Genomic DNA, 25,136 nt, shown 5'->3' on the forward strand with positions numbered 1-25,136 from the left:
GAGCAACTACAGAATAGCCCTCCCTGGTGATGACCCCTTCCTTCCATTGGGTGTAAGCCTCCTTTTTAGCAAGGAGACACTCCCGGATGCTTTTGGTGAACCATGGAGGCTTGTGTGCTCTCCTGCTCCCTTTGATCCTCGTCGGGATTACCTTCCTTTGGGCTTGGAAGATCATCTCCTTAAGGAAGGACTCCTCTCCTTGGATACCTGGCTCCCCTCCCCTCCGGGACCTCAGCGCTTCTCCAACTATCCTCCTTAGCTCCTTAGAAGTCTGCCCTCCTAAAATCTAGGGCTGCTGCTTTACTGCACGCCTTTGCCACCTTGCGCTGGATGGTGAATTCCAGCAGGCGATGATCACTGATTTGAGAGTTCTTGCTTCCTAATTGACTGTTGCTACCTCCTGCTTTCTGAATTGCAAAGATAGGAAGAGACTTGGAAACTTCTTAATAAGAGTGTGAAAAATGCTAACACAGTCTCCTCTAAAAAAGAGTAGGACTACAGAAAACTCTCACCAACTTTGTGGGAAGTCCCATAATATGACAAGCAAATTTCAAAAGAAATGATGTTTTAATATAACTATTTTTACCTTGCTTCACTAGTAGAATAATGTTATGCAATTCAATGATATAATAGAAACCACTGTCATTCATGATAAGTTTATTAGTCATTACAGATGCTCCTCTTTGAACAAGGATTTTGTTTTCTCTCTTAGGTTAATGAATACCGTCTGTGGTAGAGCACTGGAGTAGTTACAGTGCTTCAAAAATAATAAAGATCTTCTTCCCCATAGTGGGAATTTAGATTAAATACTTGAACTTCTGTAGCTTCAATTGGCTGTTCAGCTCTATGCAAATATGTATGGTTATGGCATTTGGGGTGTCTCTATAGAAGCACCAGGTGTCAATTTCCTTTAAGCCTGCAGCCAGTTGCTTTGAAAACCAATCATACTGGTATAAAGCAACTAGTATTCTTAAGACTCAGATCAGTAGTTTGCATCAGTTATACATCTGAAGCTGATCAGAGTTAATACTACACATGCGAAATAAAAAGCGAGCTGCATAACTGCAACCTAACTAATTTCAGAGAAAGGGTTTTTACTTTTTGACAATTGATCAAAACCATTAGCTTTAGTTAGCACGTCCTATTAAAATATCTTGTAGCCTCATAGTAATCTTTACTATGAAGAGCTTAAATTGCTCTTTTTTTTTTTTCCTTCCATTTGGGAAATCACAAGATTATGTGTACTTCCCTCATAACTTTGGATTACCTTCTATTGATATGTCAACACTAATTTCATTTTCTCGTTTACTCGAGTAAAGTTTGTTGATATAAAATGCTATAAAGAAGGAGAAAATCACTGCAAGCCACTAACATAAATGTTAACAAATTGGTGCAATCATATCCTGCTTTTTTTCTTTGGCAGCATTTTTCTGCATTAGGTAAAAAAAATCCCAGTGTGATTGATTATGTCTGAAGTTTACTTAGTAAGGCTGTAACTTAGATCTGTTTCTTAGCACACATGGTAGCATCTCTTAAATTGCTTTGCTTTCGCATTGTAGACTTCATGAGGCAGCTAATACACGTCTTTTTCCCTGTGGTTGAAACTCAGCTTGCGATTTGCTGTGCATAAGAAACAGCTTTTGGGAGAAGCGGAACCAGAGCAACAGAGTTGAGTTGCCAGTAGGAGCAGAAGAGGTGGAGGAGCTGAGTTGTCAGTCTGGGGCAAAAGTGAGCCTAATTGATGTGAGCCACAAGCAATTCCATGAGTGAAGGGCCTGGGACCATGGAGAGTGCAATTAGCAAGCTTAGAACTGTACTATACTTGTTAGTGCTATGAGTAATGTGTAAAGGAAGGATTGGTTCTGGTTGCTAAGAAAGCCAAGTAGTACAAAAGTAATTTTACTTGCTACCCTTTTGATCTGATTTTTTCAGTCTAGGCAGGAAAGAAAATTTAGAGTCTGCAAATTTGGCAGCAGTAGCTTAGATAGTTGCATTTTATCATATTGCCAACCACAGATATTCAGAAATACTGATTCAGACTTCTCCCAAACTTGAATTATTGTTTTTGATAATTTTTAGGGTTTTAATTTGCTTTCTAAATGTTAAGTATTGATTTTATGTTCTCAAGGTTTTCTTTGTAGCCAAGAAACTTTTTTTGTTTTGTTTTTTGTTAATTCAGCTCTTGTATTACAAAGCTTCAGGAACTGGGGGACATAAGTCAAGTTACCCTAAATCTGGACACTTGAGAACAATGTTGTCCACTCATAATTCTGTTGCTGTGAGCCATGATATGTTCCTGAAAACTTTAACATTATTAAAACCTTGCAGTTGTAAATGTTGCTCCTGCTGCAAAGATCAGATGGTTTAATTAGTAAGGTTTTTTTTTTTTTTTTTTTTTCCCATACTAAAAATGTAAACACTTTCAAGTACAAATTTTATACATGCTGACTTTGGTTTGAATTTTGATATCTTTGGAGCATGCCATATATACTGTTATGTAGCAGAAAACTCCCTTTGTACATTTCCCTTCTGGACATGGATATATAAGCCCCTTCTTGACTGCAAACTTCCCCCCCATTTTGTGCATTACTTTTCCCTTTTCCTTCTAAGTATTGGCAGAGACCTAGCACAGTCATTGCATGTGTGTGGCAAAGCTCAGAGCAAACCAGAAAGCTGAAGTGGCTTTCTGTAGGAGAAACTTAGAAACTACATCTACATATCAGTTAAGCTCAGTGTCACTAAAGAAATAAAAGAACTAAACTATCCGCTTCAAAGACACTAAATATATCCTGGTGCTAACCTAATTCACTTACTGTCACCACTAGCCTTTGATCCTCACAACTTCACATTGCATTTTTATATATTTCTCGTAGTGCATTTTTATAATTCATCTGTCTCATTTTTACAATGGCATTTTGTATTTTATACTTTTAAACCCTTAAGGAATGTACTCCCTGTAGAATGAAATTATACCCTGGAACATTGTTAAAACCTGCATTTAAATTGTAATTGTAAAGTGGTAAAATCTGCTATATTGGGCAGTCCCTTGAATGAATGCGAGTATGAATGACAAACCAAGTACCTCTGGCTGTTAATTGACAATAGCCTAGCCAGAGGAAGGTACCATTACAAAACTCTACCCTATAAGCCATTTTAAGCTAATCATGCCAAGAAACTGATTCCTGGAACTAGGCACCCACTCTATTGACTATTCCTGTAACACATGACAATACATCCATTAAGTCAATAAGTCAAGGGTGGACTCCCAAAACTTAAGGTACCAGCAGGCAGAGACCCTGTGACTAATGGATGTCATGTAGTACTCAAAACCCACATGCTACAGCATCCTCCAGATTGGGCAGCCAAGATGATGCTGGGGGGAATCACACAAATCTGCCAGAAAGGGATAAAAGGCAGTGAAGCATGGCCCTCAGTGGTGTTCTGTCATTCAGCACCTGACTTACCAAGACAAGGACAAGCAGGCAACCCCCGTTCTGGAGAAGCCATTGCCTTGAAGGAAGCTGAGCATTGGAGTCTGCTGTCAGGGCCTCGGATAGGTAAACATACGGACACCAGTGCTCTCTTGATCACTACAGCAGCTACTGTATACTATGCTGCATGGGTTTGAATGAGTGAGTGCATGTGCATATGTGTGTGCTAAGGTGACCAGTACCACTCATAACTCAAAGTTTGCATTTATGATTTTACTGGTAACTTTACTTCCCATCCAATAAACTAGAATTTATGATGATTCTGAGAGTCGGTCCTTTGTAGCCAACAATTGGGTATCTGCAGAGGTTAATAGTGGGGACTTCAGGATAAGCAAAAAATGGCACAAGTTACATAGAACAATGCATAATGTCATGGAAAATGGATTTCATTTCTAAAATGTTTTGTATTGTGGTATTGTATTGTGGTGTTTGGGTACAACACGGGATGCTTCCTGGTAAGGTCATTTCTCTTGTGAGTGGGTATAAAACCTCTAAAACAAAAGCTATATACAAATGTAGATTAGCAGACTGAGTAACATCTAAAATGGGCATCTAAAATATTATGAGTATACTCTATTATATGTTAAGTTAGGACTGTCCAGCTGGTAGTCTACAGGCTGAATGCAGCCCCTGAATAGTTAAGGTATAGCCCCCAGGCTTCTCGTCTGAGTACTGCTCCATTTGTGCATTGTTCTTCAGCTGTCACCATTGCAGTCTTTGGGCTCCCCTACATCCACTGCCTGACCCCACCCATGGGGGCAGCATAAGGCTGTGCAGTGCAGTGCAGTGCAGTGAGCCAGAGCTGAAGGAGACTGTGGCTGGGGAGGTAGGGGGAAGCTGGAGACCTCAGGCAACACAGTACTATACAGTACAGTACAGGGTGAGAGGGACATATGAGTTAACATCATGCATTGTAGTGGGTGGTGTGGCATGGGGGATGTAAGCCTGCATGTTGTGTGCCTGGGGGTCTGCAATCCATGGCTACTCAGATGTTAGACAACCGTACGTTAAGTCAAAAGCATTAGTATAACCAATATAACACAGCAGTTGCTAGTTACACCCTTTGGCTAGGGACAAATGTTACACATAAACTGGTTTAAGAGATCAGAAAATGGTTTAAACCTGTAACAGACTCCCCCAGCATCTCAGCATGCTCTCTGGGCTGGGAGGGGCTCTCTGCTCCAGCTGCAGGGCTGACCCTACCCCTCTGCTCTGTAGCTGGAGCAGGGACCGGCCCTAGCAGAGACACCAGCCGCCATGGCCCCATTAAGGCAAAGTGGGCAGGAAGAGGGGGGCTCTGTTCTGCATGATGTTCTGTTCTTCCCTCCTTCCCCTCTTTCCCCACTGCAGCTGGGTTCAGCCTGTCTGCCAGGGAGCAGAGGGGAGGGGGCTACAGCAGTGGCCTCTAGAGATGGCAGACCCCAGCTGTAGGGAAGGGACCGAGGGAGAAATTGACCCTTCTCCCAGCCCCTTCACCTTAACGGGGACATGCTGGGTTGGTTGTCCCACAGGGTGGGGAGGGGAACTCTGTTCTGTGCGGTGGTGGAGGGGGACTCTTCCTTCTCCTCCCTTTACCCCTGCTTCTGCAGGACTGGGAGGGGGGTGCTCCATGTAATGCTGCCCAGCATCAGATCATGGGTGGGTGACAAGGGGAGGCTCTGTTCCATGCTGGGGGGAACTCTTTCCCCTCCTCCCAGAGGGGCAGCAGGAGCGCAAAGCTCAGCTGGGCAAGGTATGGGTGTAAGGCTCCAGGGATGTAGGGACCCCCAGACACTCCCCCTATGGTATGCAGCCCCCACTGCCTGGCAGCAGCAGCAGCAGAAGGGGAGGTCAGGGCACTTGTGCTTGGTGCAGGCAGGGCTTTGGCCAGAGCTGCATGGCGGGAGGGGAATGGAGCTTGCCTTATCGCCAGGGCTCTGCTCCCTGAGCCTGCAGCTCCAGCACTTGCACACTGGAGCCAGCTGCTTCCCCTGCTCCCCACTGTGCAGGTCCCTGCACTCTGCCAGGAGTAGAGGGAGCCCTACCCTCTGCTTTCTGGCAGAGTCCGGCGCAGGGCTTCCCCTCTGTGAGTGCAGTGCTGCAAGCACATGGTGGGAGTGTGTGTGTGTGGGGGGGGGGGGGGAAGGGTCTCTACACGTCCCACCCTCCCTTACAGCCCACATACCCATACCCTGCCCAGCTGAGCTCTGCGTTCCAGCTGCCCCTCTGGAGGGAGTAGGAGGTGGGGGAAGAGTTCCCCCCAGCATGGAACAGAGCCTCCCCCTGTCCTGGTTGGGGCAGAGTGGGGGAAGAGTCCACTTCTGAGGCTGGGCAGTATCCCATACAGCCCCCACTCCCCACCCTGCAGTGATGGGGGAGAAGCAGGGGAAAGAGCCTTCCTTTGGGACCAGGCAACTTCACAGAGACCCCTCCCCACCCCACTGCAGTGGGGGGAAGGAGGAGGGAGAAGAGCCCTCCTAGCACTGAACAGGGCCCCCATCCAGGCCCTGTGGGAGTGGGAAAGAAGGAGGAGGAGGAAGAATTCCCCTCTGGGGCTGGGCAGCCTTGTGTGCTGGGATTCCCAGCTGTCAGGGAGCCACTGGGGCAGGCCTGCCAGGGCCTGAGCCTCTGGCCCTGAGCCTTCAGCGGGCTTCTTGCCCTCTCATGCCTCCCCAAGGGTAGGGTGCAGCAGTGGGATCCACCCCTCCCCTCCTGTGCTCCCCAGATGAGCTGCCTGCAGCTCCCATGCCCAGCACCTTCACCAGCCCCACTCCCTCCCTCACTGAGGGGACCTTGATCTCCTCCCCCACACCTCTTCCCTTCCCCCCACAGACTTACCAGCCAGACATTGCTCTTCAAGCTACCAGGCTACATTCCTGGCCGTATGCATGCTGCGGCTGCGCATGTGCACACGGCATTTATCGGTGACATTATCTGCTACATTGGCCAAAAAAGGCTGATTGCCAATAGTGTCAATTTTCCTTTTATTGGTGCTGATCCAATATGGACTGATATATTGGTGCACCTCTAGTATTAAGTGTCCTGTTATTTCCTCACTGAGGTAAGCAAGCTGATAAAAACATCCATGTGGTTTTTCTTTTTTTGCTGAGAACCTCAAAGCACATTAGCAAATAGTATTCTGTCCTTTTTTTACTTGAAGGTAGGTACTGCTAATCAGGATGTTTATGTACAATGGTCGTATTTCTTAGCAACATGAGACAGCACTATTTTGGTTTTCCCTACATTCCAAGCAAAGGTCAATATATTTCTTTGTAAAGCAGGAGGCTTTGTCCCTGTTAAAGTTGCAGTACAATAACTAGTTGTTGTACAAGTAATGGATTTAGATTACCCTTCATATAAAGGGCCTTGGTGTAGTAGAGTAATGGCTATTGATTCCATCATAACTTGAATGCATTGTTTTTATTTAATGGAACAACTTTCTACTTGTATTGGGTTACTGGCATTTGAAACTGAATAACAGCTCAGCTGAGCACTTGCGTCTTCAGCTGAAGACTGGTGCTTGTAGTAATTTTCCTGAAATTCAGTGGAAGCAAAATATCCTCGTGCAACTTGGGTTTTAGGTTTTATTTGTGGAAACGTGCACAGTGAGATGAATCCATTTGAAGAGCAGTGCTGCCTCTCATGTTTCTGCTTTTTATATAAGTTTTTGTTTTGCTTTCAGAATCAACCAGAGAAAGTCATGGAATTTCATTAGCAAAAGTCTCATGGGATTTGGAACTTCACAATTGTTGTCAGGGATGGGTGCACTAATGTTTGGAAGTATAGGATGTAGCTATGTTGGTCTAAGGACATAGGCAGACAAAATTATTTGGGTAAATCTAATATCTTTTATTAGACCGACTCAAATAGTTGGAAAAAATTCTTCCTTGCAAGCTTTCAGGCACAAATACCCTTCATCAGGCTGAGGAACTATACTGCAGATGCTTCCTCAGCCTGATGAAGGGTGTTTGTGCCCGAAAGCATTCAAAGATTTTTTCCAACTACTGTATTTGAGTTGGTCTAATAAAAGATGTTAGATTTACCTAAAGAACCTCATCTGCCTAATGTTAGGAATACTTTCTGTCAGCAATTGAAAATGAAGCCATTGCAAATGGCAGTGTTAATTTTGATACCTTGAACCAGGGGTTGGTAATACACTGGATCTGGCCCATGGAGCCACAAGCCTCTGCCTCTGCCTGTGTCCATGCTAATGCCATGCAGCTGGAAGCTGCACGTGTGCTGCCAGCACTTTCTTCAGCACCCCTTCTACTCTTTGGCTGCAGGGTAAGCACAGTGTCTAGTTGGTGAGGAGCAGTTCTGCACCTGGGAGGCAGGGGAACATGGGGAGAAGTAGTGGCAAGGATCATCTTCCAGCTGGTGGGGAACTACAGTGGCACAGGAGGAAGCAGCACCAGCACAGGCACATCTCCCAGTCACCCAGCCCCTTCCTGGCTGCAGGCAAAGCTCCCTATATGCTGCCAGAGCTACCCACCGTACTTCAAACTGGAGTTGGATTGTTCCAGCCCATGGCTTTTAAATGTTGCTGGTCACTGCTCTAAACAGAATTCTTATCCCCTTTTCCCTTATCCAAAGAGCAGGAAAATGTGCAGTATGTTCACACTAAACTGTTTCCAAAACTTCTGATAGTTGTGTCTTTAAAAATCTCTTTTTTGGTGTGATACTTGTGTGTAAACTTTTGATGGAGGCAGAAACCATCTCATCCTGTACTCATGCAGGGCTTAGTATAGTGAAGTCTAATTAAATTTTAGAAGCTCCCAGGCATGACAACAATACAACTAATAAAAATATACATTCAGTTGGTTTTCATTAGTGCTGACTTTAGGAATCCTGGTCCAAATATGGTGACAGTTAGATCAATGGTTTTTTGCTTGATCAATGTCAAGATTTTTGGAAGTCTGGCATTGCAGTTTATGCTTCTGTTTGTAGTAATCTGCCACAGCAAACTGCCATTTGAATAGCTGCCATCAGTTTTTCTCATTTGTTCTACACCTTTCTCCTGAGTTAATTAAAGAATATTGATGATCTATTTTCAGTCACCCAGCATGGGCACCCTGATGGGAGTGTATTTGCCATGTATGCAGAATATTTTTGGGGTTATTCTCTTCCTTCGATTGACATGGATGGTAGGAACAGCAGGTGTTCTACAGTCTTTCCTGATTGTCTTAATCTGCTGCTGTTGTGTGAGTATATGATCACATCATATTTATTTATTTATTTGATTTATATTCTGTCCTTCCTTACAAAGCTCAGGGCAGTTTACAATAAAAGAATCAGAATACTTATAGAACAGGACAAAACTACTTAAATGGAATTAGATTATCAACATAAGAGAGACCCTGCCCTAAACAATAGCTCACCCTAGCTTGTTTGCTAAATGTTTGTTCAGATAGGCAGCTTTCATAGCACTTCCAAAAGATGTTCAAGCTCAGGCTCTGATAAACCTCGTATAGTCAGGATGCATCTTTTGTGAAACTTGTAAAATGCAGCTACACATGAGGGCTGTGTGAAGTTTTGGTAGCTGATTTGATTCGGAGGAGATTCAGCCCAATTTGGGGATTGAATCTCTGAATCCAAATCAAATCAGGAGACCAATTGAAAGCTCTGGATTGATTCCAAAAAGCTTCAGAAAAGATTTGGCTACTTTGGAGATTTGGCCATAGACTAAACAGCCAGCTGACACAGTTGCCTCCAGTTGGTAAGTCTGTTGGGCTTGGGAGAGGGAGGAGGGAAGGGGCGTGGGAGAGGGAGGGATTGGGGCTGGGACTGAGACAAACTGCCCAGCCAAAGCAGGTGGCAGGATGTGGGTGCAGCTCAAGGCAGAAGGGGGTGAGCAGCTGCAGGGCAGAGCCACCACTCCCAGCACTGCTGCACCCATGGGAGCGGGGGCTATTCCCTGCTGCTGCTTGGAACGAGCCATGCCTGCATCTCACGTCCCCGCAACACCGGCTGGGCAAGTGACAAGAGGGCATAGCATCCTGTGGCTCCCTCTGCCAGGGCAGAAGCATGCACAGCCAGAGGATCTATGAGAGAACATGGCTGCCCTGCCTGGCCCAGCCTCCCACCACTTTAAAAAAAAAAAAAAAAGCCCTGTAATCACCAGCTCTGGCAGCAGGGATCAGGGCCTCTGAGTGATCATGGCAGAGTGCCCCCGCGCAGTGCGGGGCAATGGGAGACAGCAGGGATAGTCCCCACACTTATAGATTAATAGATTCATAGATGCCAGGGTCAGAAGGGGCCTCAACAGATTATCAAGTCTGACCTCTTGCCTGGGCAGAAAAGAGTGCTGGAGTCAGATGACCCCAGCCAGATGCCTATCCATCCTTCTCTTAAACATCCCCAAGGTAGGGGAGAGCACCATCTCCCTTGGAAGCCCATTCAAAATTTTGGCCACCCTAATGGTGAAGTTTTTCCTGATGTCTAGCCTAAATCTGCTCCCTGTCAGTTTGTGATCATTGTTCCTTTTCACCCCAAGAGGCACCCTGGTGAACAAAGCATCTCTGATTTCTTGCTGTACCCCCCCTAATGAATTTGTAGATGGCAACAAGATCACCTCTGAGCCTTCTCTTACGGAGGCTGAAGAGGTGCAGGTCCCTTAGTCTCTCCTTATAGGGCTTGGCCTATAAATCCTTAACTATATGAGTGGTTCTCCTCTGGACCCTCTCGAGGCTATCCGCATCCTTCTTAAAATATGAAGCCCAAAACTGGGTGCAGTACTCCAGGTGCAGCAATGCTGCATAGAGGGGAAGGTATGGCCTCCTTGGTTCTATCCACACGCTGTCTGGGAGGTGTGGCGGCTTCACCTGTCAGCTGGAGAGTGGCACCACGCAGCCGCAGCAGCCCCAGATTCGAGGCAGCGTGCTGTGCCCTGCTGAGCTGCACTGAACCTGCATGATGCAACAGCTGCTGCATGGGTGCCAGACGAGGGGGACGATCCCTGTTGCCCCCCATTGCCCGACGCTGTGCCGGGGGGCTCTGCCAGGAGTGCCCAGACACCCCAATTGCTGCTGCTGCAGCTGGCGAGTACAAGGCTTTTTTTTCCCAAAGTGCTGGGACTAGGCTGGGGCCGAGCAGGACAGCCATGGAGGCTTCTCCTGTGGCTCCCTCCACCTGGCAAGAGGCAGGCAGAGCTGGAGGAACCATGGGAGAATCTGGAGCTGCCCAGCTGTACCTGCTCCCTGGCCTATCAGAATCTCTAAATCTTTCCAAACTGGCATCGAATCTTCTGAGGCCAATTCAGCCAAAACAGTTTGAGACAGTGAAATCTCTAAATCAAATCACTGTCCTCCAAATCATCCGAATCCAAATCCAAATCAAGTATTTCCCTATTCGCACAGGCCTATTACACACGTGTATGCAACTAAGGTTCAGTCTGTGGCAGAAACTTTTTGCCAGTATAGCTATGTTTGTGGGGAGGCACGATTTTTTTTTTAATAAAATTTTTATTCAAACAAAAGTCCTAATAAAGATACAGTTATGCTGGCATAATTTATTTTACTTGGAAAACTGAAATAAGCTGTACACAAATAGCAGTGCTTTTGCTAGTATAAGGCTGTGAATAGACCCAACACTAAATTAAGAAAAATGCCAGACTTACTGCTCAGGAGCTCACATATGCTGAACTGATATAACAGTTTGTCTCTCCAGCTATATTGGAGCTAAACCATTGTAACTTTTTGAAGCTGAATGAAACAAATCTAGTGTTACAGCACTCTAAGCTTGCAGTTAAATCAAAGTAAATTAAAAAGATGAAATTATTACAAGTTTAGCTTCTGTGGTGCTTAGCCCATTCCTAACATTAATGATTCTCAACCAGATTGATGTGGCATGCTGTAGAGACATGCAGTTACCTACATAAGATTGAAATAGGCATCCATAGTATCAAAAGCATTCTGACCTGCTGTGCTCTTGCTTTGTTCTTTGCAACAGAAGAGTTGCTTTATTATTTTTTCCATAGTCAAAAAAACAAGTTGAAGGTAAAAAGCATTTTCTAAGGGGTGCCTGGAGTCTAATGAGGTTGAGAACCACTGCATTATACCACATGTCCAAGCAACACTCATTTCCCACATGGAGAGTAGAATATTATAATCTTTACATTTCTGTTACTGTCATGAACCCTTATTTTTTTTTGTGGCCGGGAAATGCTCTGTGGCAGGGGAGAATATATAGAAAGACATACTATGAAAGCTATATGTTATCATGGCATGTTTTCCTTACTGTTTGCCTAATTGCCATAACAGGAAAATTAAAAGATTAATTATAATTTTGAGAACTTTACATGGGTAAATTTATATTTGTTACCTTGTTCTCCACAGACTATGCTGACAGCCATATCAATGAGTGCTATTGCAACTAATGGTGTTGTTCCAGGTAATTAATGACCTTCTTATTTGGTGCAGTTTTTAAACCAATTTTTGCTTACCCTTCCTCTTATTAACATAAACTGAATGGTAGACTTTCAGATGGTAATGAGTGTATCGTAGTGTAATTACATTTAGACTTTTTTTGCCTTCTATTGAAAAACAAAATTAAGTGAGAAAGGAAGTCATTATCCAGATATGTCAAAGTACTGTGTTGAACTTTTCATGTGTTTAAAAAGTAACAAGTTAGAGCCTCAAACTATGACTTTGGCTTAAAAATAATGAGGATGTGTTTGTGAGGGTTTTTAAATTAATTTAGATTTTTTATTTCCCTTGTAGTTTTTGTAGTCTTTATGGTGTTAGTTTATTCACATTTACAGGCTTTCCTCCGATACACTGAGGATTAATAGGATTAATTTACAACCTCATACATATGTTCTGTATATTCTGAAATGGCAGATTCACAAGTGGTGTAAAAATATCCTTATCCTTATCTTGTAGCTGGTGGCTCCTATTTCATGATCTCAAGGTCTTTAGGTCCAGAGTTTGGTGGAGCTGTCGGACTGTGCTTTTATTTGGGAACAACATTTGCAGGAGCTATGTACATACTTGGTGCCATTGAGATTTTATTGGTGAGTGGTAACGCTTATGTGACAAGTTACTTTTAGAAAACACTGCAACATTCCTGCCCCTGAGGACAAGGGTCAGAGATTGAAGGCCTGGGTTTTCAAGGGTGACTTGGTCTGTTGGGGGCTCAATTCCGTACTTTCACAAGTTGTCTGGTGTTCTCTATTTTGAAGTCAGACTTCTTTTGAGGTGTGCCATTTTATATATAAAACTTTGAGGTTCTCCAAATCATTACTTTAGAAAACCTACATTGAAGTGTTCAGTATATCACTGTCAAAGAGAGAATGATTTGGATTGTAGGGGAAGAACTACAAAACTGTCCATTTTCAGATAATACCTGGGTGGGTCAAGTTGCAGGTTAGGATTCAGAATGGGCTAGAATTAATGGAATGAAATTCAGTAAGGACAAATGTGAAGTCCTACACCTAGGATGGAACAGCCACAAATGCAGATCAAGGAATGACTGGTGAGACTACAGCAAAAGGATATAGGAGCTATAGTGGACCATAGATAAATCAATCCATGTGCTCAAGGAAGACGTGGACAAGCTAGAAAGAGTCTATCAGAGAACAACAAAAATTATTAGAAGTTTAGGAAAAATTATATACAAGAAAAGGTTGAAAGAACTGGAATCTAGTCCACAGAAGAGAAGACTGAGGGAAAATTTGCTAAATTTTCAAATACCTGAAGGTTGTCAATAGACTGTTCTCTGTGGCCACAGGAGACAAGATGAGAAGTAAGGATCTTAAACTGTAGGAAGGGAAATTTTGGTTGGATTTGGGGAAGAACTTTAACTATGATGATGGTTAAGTTTTGGAACAGAGGGTCTTGAGAAGTTGAAATCTCCATCCTTGTAGATTTTAAGATGGTGGTTAGACAGACTCTTGAATGACTCAGGCAGGGATGGTCCTGTCTTGAATAACGAGTTGGATCAGATGACTTCCTGGTATCTCTCCAAGGCTTATTTTTCTATGATCCTTTAACACAGAACTTCCCTACAGGGTGAAGATCCTTTCTCAAAAGTATTTTATGAATGGCAGCTTGATTTATAATTTTGTATATAAAGTGTGTGTTAAAAGCAAATGGGAAGGAGAAAAATGTAATTTAAACTCTTACTTGTATTATTACATCAATGTAGCATGCTTTCTTGCTCTTTCAGACATATATTGCTCCACAAGCAGCAATCTTTCATCCTACTGGTGCTCATGATGCATCTAGTGCTACGCTGAACAACATGCGAGTTTATGGAACCATATTCCTCATCCTCATGGCCGTTGTGGTTTTTGTAGGAGTAAAATATGTTAACAAATTCGCTTCTCTGTTCTTGGCCTGTGTAATAATATCCATATTGTCCATTTATGCTGGAGCTATCAAGTCCATCTTTGATCCACCTGAATTTCCGTAAGTAATCTTCCTGGCTGGGATACATCAACCTGTAATTAAGAAATCCAAACCGAAACAAACAAACAGAAAGCCTTTACTTACTATAGAAGTTTCTTTAAAATTATCTAGCTAATATGTTCTGCATGTGCTTCGTTGCTCTAGAAATCAGTTACATTTAAGTCACTCATATATAAGGTAGCTGCAATCTGAATTTAATTAATGTTTTCTGGCAGAAGCCTGTGTAACAAAGCTTCTTAGGCTAAAATGAAGTGATCCACTGCATTCTTTAACTAGGTTTGGTAGAATGGTGCCTTCTCCAGAGCTGAGGAAAGGTTTGGTGGAAATTGACACTTTACTGTTTCCCCTCCCACAAAGAGCATCTCACACTCTAGGACCCCACACGACTCCCCGTGCAAACTCCGTTAATTTTACAGAGCAAAGTTATTTGGGAGCTTTGGGTACAGGCACTCTTTCTGTGATGCCATGACAGGAGCGGTGACTGGGTCCTAGTGCCCACCTTTCTCCTCCTGACTGGTGTGGGTTGTACTGGCCCACAGCCAGAAATATTGCTTAACTCTCGTGTTGGGCTCATCTATCTTAATTGCTTCTTTGCCAAGTATGAAGCAAGTAGTGTAAGGATGGTTGGGTGAGCGGGGCATGAGCTCTAGCTACTGCCTAAGGGGGATGCGTCGGCCTCCCAGCCCCACTCTGCTGCCTCCTGTTCCTTCTGGCTTCAGCCTCATGGCAAACAGCTGTGGCACAAGAGCACGTGTTTGTGTTTTAATGACATTCTAGGAAATGTAGTTTGTAGAGCAGCAGTGTAGCTCTCTGCTGCTGGGGGAGATGTCACACTGTTTTTTTGCTGCTGAAAAAAGGACCATGTCAAGGACCATGTTAATCAAGGTTTTTTGCCTGCTTGACATGGGTGTCTGTGGCATAAAATGAGGTGACATCTCCTATCATCTCTTAGCTACACGCCATGAACACCATGTGCCCACAGAAGTTGGTGGGGCACAGCAAGCTCCTGTAGGTGGCAGTGGCACTGTTGGCAGTAGGAACATGGTGGCAGCAAGCGGTGAGCTCCCACAGGTGTCTGCAGTGCTGTTGGTGGGGTGGGGGTGGCTGAGCACCGATCACTGCAGATGCTGCCAATGGTGTTGGTGGTGGCCAACAGCAATTGGGGACTACCTGCAGACACCGATGGCAGTGCCGGTGGCAAGGGGGGAGGGGAGGGGAGGTGAGCAGTGATCCCCTTCAGGCGCCACTGGCAATTTTGACAGCACCTTTTTGCAGGGGGTGCACCACCAAGTTCAGGGGGTGCACATGCACCCCCTACACGTCACCAGTGCTACATGCTACCTATTGCTAGAGCCTCCAAAGCCAGAAAGTAAAAAGAGGGATTGCCAGAGGTGCACACCTGGCCAGTTACAGCTGGGAGCAGCCATCTTTGTATAACACACAATCCTAAATTACTTTCTCCTTTCCCCTTCAGGATTTGTATGTTGGGCAACAGGACTCTGTCAAGAGATCAGTTTGATATTTGTGCCAAAACGATGGTTGTGGACAACATCACTGTGGTCACCAAGCTTTGGCAGCTCTTTTGTCACAATTCAAACTTTACCACTGATAACTGTGATGAATATTTTATGCTTAACAATGTTACAGAGATAGCAGGGATTCCTGGAGCTGCAAGTGGGATATTAAAAGGTATGATGGCAAATGCTGCCATATTAAAGGAAACCCTCTTAAGTGGCAGACAGAGCAACTGGAGAAGATTGTTCTGCTCAATGCTGCAGAGGGAGGCTAGACTAACTAATTCAAATTACAGTGAAAAAAAAATTCTTGGTAAGCCAAATGATACAGTCCTATAAAGAAAAGACAGTATTAATCGTTTTCTTTTCTGATAACAAGATTGGCTTTTGTGCACTAAAAATGACTGAATTGGATCTGCACATGTGATAACTTTTTAATAGAAAGCCATCTACAATGCACCATAGGATAAGTTATATGTCATATCATTTTCAAAAGAACGTTGAAGGATCTGAATTAGAGCACAGTAGGAGCATTTTACTTAATAGATCTTAGATGGAAGGAACATAGAAATATATGCATGAAAGTGATTTACTGACTTCCCTGCTTTCTGCAAGTTTGCAGCAAAGCTTTAGAATAAAATATGGGGCTCAATGAACAACTGTTCACCAGGATACCCTGGGAGTAAACTAGAAACAATGGCCACAAACTCCTGGAAGATAGTTTCATGCTGAACATTAGGAAAAACTTCTTCACAACTAGGGTGTCCAGACTATGGAACAAGCTCCCCTCAGAGGTGGTGCAATCACCTACTCTAGAGGTCTTCAAGAGAAGACTGGATGGTTACCTGGCTGGGGTCACCTGACCCCAGATGTCTTTCCTGCTTATGCAGGGGGCTGGACCTGATGTTCCTTTGGGGTCACTTCCAGCCCTATGAGTCTATGATTCTACAATTATTCTCCTCTATTCACCACTAGTAAGGCCATATCTGGAGAACTGTGTCCAGTTTTGGGCCCCCCACTACATAAATGATGTGGAAAAATTGGAAAGAATCCAGCAGAGGGCAACAAAAATGGTGTGGGGGTTGGGGAACATGACTTACTAGGAAAGACTGAGAGAACTGGGCTTATTTAGTCGGGAGAAGAGAAGACAGAGGGGATTTAACAGCAGCTTTCAACTCCGTGCAGGGGGGTTCTAAGGAGGATGGAGCTAGACTGTTCTCAGTGGTGATAGATGACAGAACAAGGACCAACAGTCTCAAGTTGCAGCAAGGGAAATTTAGGTTGGATATTAGGAAAAACTCTCTCACTAGGAGGGTAGTAAAGCATTGGAACAGGTTACTTAGAGAGATGGTACAATCTCCACCCTTAAAAGCAGATTTTTAAGACCAGGCTAGATAAAGCCTTGGCTGGTATGATACAGTTAGGGACGGTCCTGTTTTGAGCAGAGGGTTGGCCTAGATGACCTCCTGAGGTCCCTTCCAACCCTAATTTTCTATGATGCTATGAAAATAGAAAATAAATCAGTTTTAAATTTTAAAGGGTACAGGTGTCCTCATTTTCACAAGAAACATTAACACAGCCTCTAAAATAGATGCAGCGCGTATTCCATGCAGTGTCAAAACATATTTAAATGCAAATCAATGCAGTGCCATAATTTTTTCTACTTCCTAAAAAATAAATTAGCTTTTGGGCAGAAAACTGGTCAATCCTACCTCTTCAGGTTTCCTTAGTTCTTATGTATATGGATGCTGTTTTATTTGATTTGTGTGGCAGTATTGCATTTATCTTGTATTGGCTAGATAAGTTGTATCCATGTGGCAAATAAAAATGGAATTGCATGTGGTGAATTAATACAATCAAAATATAAACCCTTCTAGTCTATTTATTGGTGATAATTTGAAGATAGTTGTAATTATTGTCAGGTTGGCAGGAAAATACAGCCTAGAATTTTTTTCCTGTTTTGAAAGCTAAGTGTATCTAGTGTTGAAATTATTGTAACTCATTAGATTTCAGTCTTTGAACCAAGGACTGTGCTGCTTTGAGCATATCACTTAGTAAGTTGGGTTTGTAATCATGTGTCCTAAATGTCTGGTAATAAAAACATGTTTGTGTTAACCTTTCTCTCTTTTTTTTTTTCTTTCCTGCTCTGTTCTTGTGATAACACTTCCTTACGTCAGATAACCTGTGGAGCAATTACTTGGAGAAAGGCGAAATACTGGAGAAAGCTGTTCACTCATCACTTGATATACGTGGGCTGAAAAGCAATCTTCATCTTTATGTGCTTTCTGATATAGCCACTTCTTTCACAGTCCTAGTTGGTATCTTCTTCCCTTCAGTGACTGGTGAGAATACTAGAAAGAGACAAATTTGTGGGATTTTTATATTTTTCTTTGCTCTTTTTGTTACCAAATATATTTTACGTAAACTTAATGTTTGTGTAGGTATCATGGCTGGTTCAAACAGATCAGGAGACCTCAAAGATGCACAAAAATCTATTCCTGTTGGAACAATTCTTGCTATCATCACCACATCATTAGTCTGTATCCTTTTAAAATTAGAGTAGATTTTTAGCACATTCTAAATGACTCAGTTGAACTTTTATTGTGCTCCCAGTTCATTGTACTATCCTGTGAGGACTAAAATACCACATCACATGTCAGTAAAACTCCATACTCTGGTTCAGCTGAAAATATTCAAAATTTGTGCCTCTTTCCCACAACATGCTACTTTGCTTTCTGGATTCTGCTCTTTGCCATTTGATTAAAGCAAACTCATGGACTCTCTGGCATTTTAGGTTGGCTGAAAGCTGGAGACATTCATAAGAAACAGGGACAGCCATTAAGATTGGAAAAGACTTTAAATAAAAGAATCTCTGAATTTTAGTTCCTTTTTCTAAAAGAAACAAGTCTTTTATTTAGTAAAGTGTGGGGAGTCTGTGTTCTCTTTCACATAAAGTGAGTGTTTAGTAATGGAAAGGGCATGGAAAAGGCTGAAAGATGGCCAGGGATTAAGATGCAGTTACTGTTTTCTATGTTTGAGACAAAAGTTCAGCAGTAGAAAAGAAGAAGGGGTAAAGAATGCATTAAAAAGGAAATCAAAAGATACAAGGCTGGTGGTAATGGAGTTTTATAGCCCCTAGTGTGCCAGGTATCTTAGGAATCAGAACTTGTGAAAGTTGTGATATCTTTTATTAGACCAACTATATATTTGCAAAAAAAAAGTGTTCTATTTGCAAGCTTTTGGGCACAATCACCTTTCTTTAGGCATAGGAGAAAGCAAAGATTTTAAAATTGCTCCTATGTAGAAATGAAAATTCATATTTCACAGGAGAGCTGAAGGTATATTAAGAAAGCTGACACCCTGGCTCCTGCCCATTTTTCCAGTGAAATCTGCATGTTCACACAGCTCAAACTGCCTCAATACAAGATAATTTCCTGCCCAGGAGAACTTTCCATCACCCCAGACTACTGTGAAATATGAAATATCATAACCAGAAGGAAACATGCAACTGTTCTAACTTTTATCTGAGCCCAGCTTGCACAAAATGAACTATTCCAACCAGGAGATCTTTATATACCTTCAGCTCTCCTGTTAAATATAAATTGTCATTTCCACTTAGGAGCTATGTTACAGCTGCATTTTCCTATCTTTCTCTTCCCTCCCTCTCTCCTTCTCTTCCTCTCTCTCCCTCTCCCTCTCCCTCTCCCTCCCTGCCTTTCTCTCCCTGTTTCTCCCCCCTCCTTCTTCCTCTCTCTTTCCTCTCTTTTTAGATAATTGAAGCTTTGTCTGCTGGATGACTCTCTTCATAGCTAGACATTTATACGCCATCCACTGGAAGGTTCATAACCTAGAAAAACTTTTAGGACTAGTCAGGCTCTTCTAATATTCTTAAAAACATAAAATAAGAAAAACAACTGTAAAAGGTCCTGGGATCTAATGTCTGGTGTTATGCCTTATTGAGGGTTAAACAGTAGTTTAACCAGCAAGCTGAAATTGTTTACAGCTGATTTAATTCGTATGTAGCTTACGAATTAAAACCCTACCATATTTTAAATCATTGGTTTAAAATTTGTTTGAATTTATTGCAGCCATAATAGTAAACACCTACTTTCCTTAACATATTCTGTATCCAAGACTTCAGCTGTGTGGTATTATTTGGAGCCTGCATAGAAGGTGTAGTTCTTAGAGATAAGTAAGTAACCATGAACTGTTTTACCATTTTAGCATGTTTTGTGGTGGGAGAAGATTGTTCCCTGTTTTTTTGGATTTTTTTTGTTTGTCCACTTAGTTTGCCAAAAAGCTGCAGTGTGAAATGATCCACCATCACTATTGCTCTATGTTGGAATGCCTGATATTGGATTGTATTAAGTATTCTGTGTTTAACAGTGGCAGTTTTATGTCTAAAAACCTCAGGGAAAGAAATCTGAAGAACATTGCTAGTCAGGGCTTTAGCAGTACAGTTCAGTTTGTATTACAAATTGCTTCTCACCAGGTGAGGATGCAAAGTAGTGCTCAGATAACAAAGTGATAGGCAAAACAAATTGATGTGGAAGTCTGAAGTATTTAGGAATATTCCTCATACTAGAGTTTCTCTTCAAGAAAACATTCAGTTTTGTTTAAATAAAATCTTTAAAAAATATACTCAAATGAAAGCAAATGCAGTAATAAAAAAGTCTCCCTTAAAATGAAGTCAGAATGGCCAGCATTTCTTTTTTACAGGTATGGTGATGCAGTGAACAAGAACTTAGTGGTGGGCACACTCTCTTGGCCCTCACCTTGGGTCATTGTGATAGGGTCCTTCTTCTCTACCTGTGGAGCAGGTTTACAGAGCCTCACTGGAGCCCCACGACTGCTACAAGCCATAGCCAAGGACAACATTATTCCTTTTCTCTGGGTTAGTATATATTAAAATGGAGGCTATTTTGTTTTGGTTTTTTTGCTGTATGCAGCTACCATTCACCCTGTGGCCTAGCCAACCATAAGAAGTTATATTTCTGGGGACTGGAAGAAGGAGATCTGAATTTGCATATGCCATAAACCTGATACTTAGATCATTTGAGAGTGATAAAATGTTGAGGACTATGCACACATAACATAGGCATCTCTGTGTAGAGAAGCATAAAGTGATTAAGTTAATGATGGAACCCAAGACCCCTAGCAGACTGCCATTTTTATGTGATTAACATGTTAATTGTACAATAAATTTAGTATGTGTCACATACAAGTTTTTTAAGATGCAATAAAATGCCAAACCAACCACAAAGATTTAATAGTTTTCATAGACATTAGGTCTGGAAGGGACTTCAGAAGAGCATCGAGTTCAGCCCCCTGCCTGAAGGGTAACTGTTTCTATGTAACACAGAACATCTTTGTGGTTGGTTTGTATCATGCTTATTTTTCAGTGTATGCCATATAGGCATCCAGGAGCAGTGTGTGCAGCCCAGCTGCATGTGAACCTTTTAAACATGTTAGCCTGTGGGAAACTGGCAGTGGTGCTTTTGGGCTGCAGTAAGCCTTTTAAATGTCTCAGGCCTAGAGAACCTGAGCCCAGGAAGACTCCCTTATGTCAGACTCCTAGTGCTTTGGCGCATTTAAAATATAGATATGCAGTTGAGCCCCAGTGGGTAGCAGAATCCCAGGTTTAAGTTCCTGTGCTGCTCTGAGCCTGAAATTGAGGAGCTTCTCCCTGATGTTGGGTTCCTGGCACCCCTGGACTTTTACAGAGTGCTTTATTAAGATCCTGCTTTGCTGTGAGCCCACTGGGGACAGGTCTGTCTTTCAAGTTGCTGCAGGTAGAGGCAGACCATGCAACTGGGATCAGACGAATTTTATCCCTCAGTTCCAAAAGCCATGCTTCCTGCCATTCATATCTGTTGTGGCTGGATGTGTGATCAGGTATAGAATTCCTTTGATCCCAGTCATATGACTACATTAACATCTGCAAGGGGCCCAAGAATAAGGAAATGTTTTAGAGTAAATGGCCATTACTCAGAAAGATAATTGAGATGTGAAAGTGGAAGTATAGAATACAAGAACTGAAAGCAAAAGCTGCAGGAAATAATTTGATCAATGTGAAAACCCTAGTGAGGCCTGTTTATATTTTGTGCTGGTTTTGCTTTTTCTCTTTAAATGTTTGTTACCATAATACAGAAGCTGAAACACTTCAATAAGGCTAGAGAGTCTGAGAGACATATTTTTTGGTTAAATAAATAAAGGTGAGAAAAATTAGGTCTTTACAAAAATTTGGAAGAAAGGAGACCAAAATAAGATGGTCCATATTTAAGTGCTACAGGAGAATCATGATTAAAACTATGTGAGGCACTACAACACTAAAAACATATAGTCAAGAAGAACTTCAGGAGAGATTGGTTAGTAAGTTCCTTAGTCAAGCACTGGGAATTGTTTGTATTGAACACTTTAAAACATGGGGACTTTGAAAGAGCTGATAATCTTGCTTTAATGTTTTCTTCTCAGGCTTCTGTTAAGTATCAAGAGACAGCCTGTGCCATCAGGGAGCAGTCCCAAGAGGGACATACTTCAGTTCCTCTACTCAATAACTATTTTTCTATCATTGTTCCTGAAGAATTAGGAAGAAATTGCCTTTTACCAGGACTGAGAAGCAAATATTGAAGCAGTAGCTACTTTTTAGTTGTTGCTAAACAACTGGGTGCAGTCTAACCCATTTACTTAACAATTCCCAAAGCAGGAAGGAAACATTCTCTTTTTTCCCTAAAAACTGGGAGAAAGGATGGGACAAGTATTTTATATTTTCAAATTCTGTTACCTGAATAGTCTTTTAAAAAAGCAACATTTTAATGGAAAAAATGTGTTTTTAAAGAACAATTTGGATGGTTATTTGGTGTCTTTATTAACAAGTCCAGCATCTAATTCAGTGGCCAAGAGAGAGGGATTGGAATTAGCTGGACCCTGTTCTACTTTTTAAATGAAAGATGAAAACATAAAGCAAATCCTGCTGAGGTAAAAAATACAGGCTATTTTCAGTCATTATTAAAACCATTTATAAGCAATGCAACATTGAACAAAATATCAAAAGTTATAGTACAAGTTAGTAAATATCCCTGTTTTCTTCATGTTCAGGTTTTTGGTCATGGGAAAGCAAATGGTGAACCAACATGGGCCCTTCTGCTAACAGCATTAATTGCTGAACTGGGAATTCTTATAGCTTCCCTGGACATGGTGGCTCCAATTCTCTCAATGTAAGTGTCAGTTTTATATATGAATCACAAAGTAAATAGGATCTGCTTTTAGAATTGTGCTATTTGTATTGATTTTTAGAAAGTTGTGACCGGAACATAAGATCCATTTGCTTAATAAAATAAGCATCCTGATATCCAGCTACATTCACATGTAAAGTCTCTTGCCTGTGGAGCACATTGTGGCTAAGTACAGATGTCAGAAAGCCTGAGGCTGAATTGATTCTGTCTTTGCAATTTAGTCTAAGCTTCATGGGATTGAATCAATAAGCAAGTGAATAGACATTCACTTTTGATTCTGGAAATGCAGCCACATGCCTGCAGTGGCCCAGCCAGAAGCTGGGGGGCTCTAGAGCACGCCTCCCTTTTCAGCTGGAGCAGACAGCTTAGGCCATGGCTAGCCTGCTCACCCTGCAAGGAGGGGTCTGTGGGGGAGGTGCAAGGCATCCTGAGAGGCTGGGGGACTGTGAGTTAACTTGAATCTGGAGTGGATCTGGGACAGACGTTCAATAAACCGATTTAGCCTAAATCAGTTAAGGCTGATACTATACTCATCTAGGTTTATCTTAAAGTGGTTTTGCCATTTTGAAAGTGATTTATGTGCAATGAACAACTGCTGTGTTACAGATTTGAACCAGTTTACAGTCCCTTATACCAGTTTATGTGTAACTTGTGTCCTTAGCTTATGAGTGGAAGTTATTTTTGCCAGACTTGGATTGGTTAGAGGTTTAGCATCATTAACAAGGCTGATTGTGTTATTTGTGTATGAGAGAGAGGGCGACACTCAGAACTTCACAGACATAGTCTGCATAAACAATTCTGAATATGTTTACTAAATTGTTCCTTCCCTAGGTTTTTCTTGATGTGTTACCTTTTTGTTAATCTGGCATGTGCAGTACAAACCCTTCTTAGAACTCCAAATTGGCGGCCCCGATTTAAGTACTACCATTGGTAAGCAAATGAGCTGGTCGTCTTTTTTTTCCTAGGCCCATATTCCTTAGTGTGTATGGAAGAATGCTAACCCTCCATATAAGTGCAGGAGCCTCGTAGGGGAGAGGGGGTGATTAAGTGTTCTCTTCTTCTGGATAGAGATATGAAATGCAGCTTTAGTTCTATAGTTTATCCTGGCACCCAGCATGAGAAATAGTCCCTCTGATCACCTTCGGGTGTCTGGCAAAATGAAACAAAGATACCATGTCCTGAGGCCGCAGAGATTGAGGAAGGATCATTTATGATTTACATAAGTTCTTCCTACTATCTGGTAGTGTGAAGGGATGCAGGAAGAAAATCCTGTGGTGTTCAGTGTGGATCAGAATTAAGATGTTTAAGATAGTAATAGTATCCATTCTCACAATAGAGTATTGTAACAGTGATAAGGAGGAGTGCATAGAGTATATTTTACTGTTGTTTAGTTCAGAAAAAAATCAGAGGATGAAAAAACCTTTTAGGGGAAAGGAACAAAAACAATGCATTTGCTTTTAGCCCTCCAACCCCCAAATACTTGCCAATATTTTTTATGTTTTCTTTGTTTTTAGGGCATTGTCATTTTTAGGCATGAGTATTTGTCTTGCATTGATGTTCATTTCATCCTGGTATTATGCCCTGGTGGCTATGCTTATTGCAGGCATGATTTACAAGTACATTGAATATCAAGGGTAAGTGTTTCTAATTGAGTGGGATAAGGAAGAAACAACATATTTCTTTTTTTAATAACTTATCTTTAGATTTAACATTTAGTGCATGGATTGCCGTAGCCTTGGGATCATGGCAGAGTCATGGAATTTTTTCTTTGTTAGAATATTTTTGCAACCACTTTGCAAAGGAAAACTTTAAAAGATTTCCTTTATATGCATCTGCAGGGTGGCCCTAGAAATTTGACCACAGAACTTGGAGGCCCCTTTGTCAATCTGTTTCCCTGCTGCTGTTTACTTTCTTGACTTATATTACTGGCAACAAAGGAAGCCTGTGGGTAGGCCTCTCCCAACGGCTGGTTCTCCCACCCTTTATGGTTTATAAATTGGTCAGGCAGAAGGGTTGACCCACTATAATGGGAGTAAGGGAATCAGCATGCTAAACTCTGAAACTTTGTTTGGAATACAGTAAGCTGTTTATAACATGGTATCAGAGTGATAGTTTGCCCATATACTTTCACTTTCATAACTTATGTTGTCTGTGTATGTGGGAGATCTTGTTCACTGAGAAGTTTTTTCTTTCTTTTAATAAATTGTAAGCTAAAAAACATAGGTACCACAACCATAAGCTTGTTGAAAAATAACCAATTTTCCTGCCATAGCCAGAAAGTTGAGCAACGTTAAAATAATCTAATTGCTAACATTTGTGTTCTTTATAGTGCAGAGAAAGAATGGGGTGATGGTATCCGAGGTCTGTCACTCAGTGCAGCCAGATATGCCTTGCTCCGACTGGAAGAAGGGCCTCCTCACACCAAGAACTGGAGGTATGCATTTTGATATGTAAAATGCAGCCGTTGCCCAGCTTCTAGGCCTGCGTATAGTGTCTAAAACAATAAATTAA

General features: G+C 42.2%; 1 protein-coding gene across 1 annotated transcript in view; it reads left to right on the plus strand.

Moving 5' to 3' along the window:
• The window catches only part of SLC12A4 (solute carrier family 12 member 4), a 110,993-nt gene that overhangs the window by 61,151 nt on the left and 24,706 nt on the right, over positions 1-25,136 (plus strand). Inside the window, exons 4-16 of the mRNA XM_019535694.1 lie at positions 8,525-8,671; positions 11,804-11,858; positions 12,350-12,480; positions 13,635-13,876; positions 15,351-15,565; positions 17,568-17,732; positions 17,832-17,930; positions 19,525-19,582; positions 20,110-20,284; positions 22,489-22,607; positions 23,457-23,555; positions 24,140-24,259; positions 24,955-25,059. Coding sequence (XP_019391239.1) covers positions 8,525-8,671; positions 11,804-11,858; positions 12,350-12,480; positions 13,635-13,876; positions 15,351-15,565; positions 17,568-17,732; positions 17,832-17,930; positions 19,525-19,582; positions 20,110-20,284; positions 22,489-22,607; positions 23,457-23,555; positions 24,140-24,259; positions 24,955-25,059 — 1,730 coding nt within the window. The remainder of the gene's footprint in view (positions 1-8,524; positions 8,672-11,803; positions 11,859-12,349; positions 12,481-13,634; positions 13,877-15,350; positions 15,566-17,567; positions 17,733-17,831; positions 17,931-19,524; positions 19,583-20,109; positions 20,285-22,488; positions 22,608-23,456; positions 23,556-24,139; positions 24,260-24,954; positions 25,060-25,136) is intronic.

This window comes from Crocodylus porosus, unplaced genomic scaffold (assembly GCF_001723895.1).
Source record: "Crocodylus porosus isolate Cpor-Errol unplaced genomic scaffold, CroPor_comp1, whole genome shotgun sequence".
NCBI classification, from domain to species: domain Eukaryota; kingdom Metazoa; phylum Chordata; order Crocodylia; family Crocodylidae; genus Crocodylus; species Crocodylus porosus.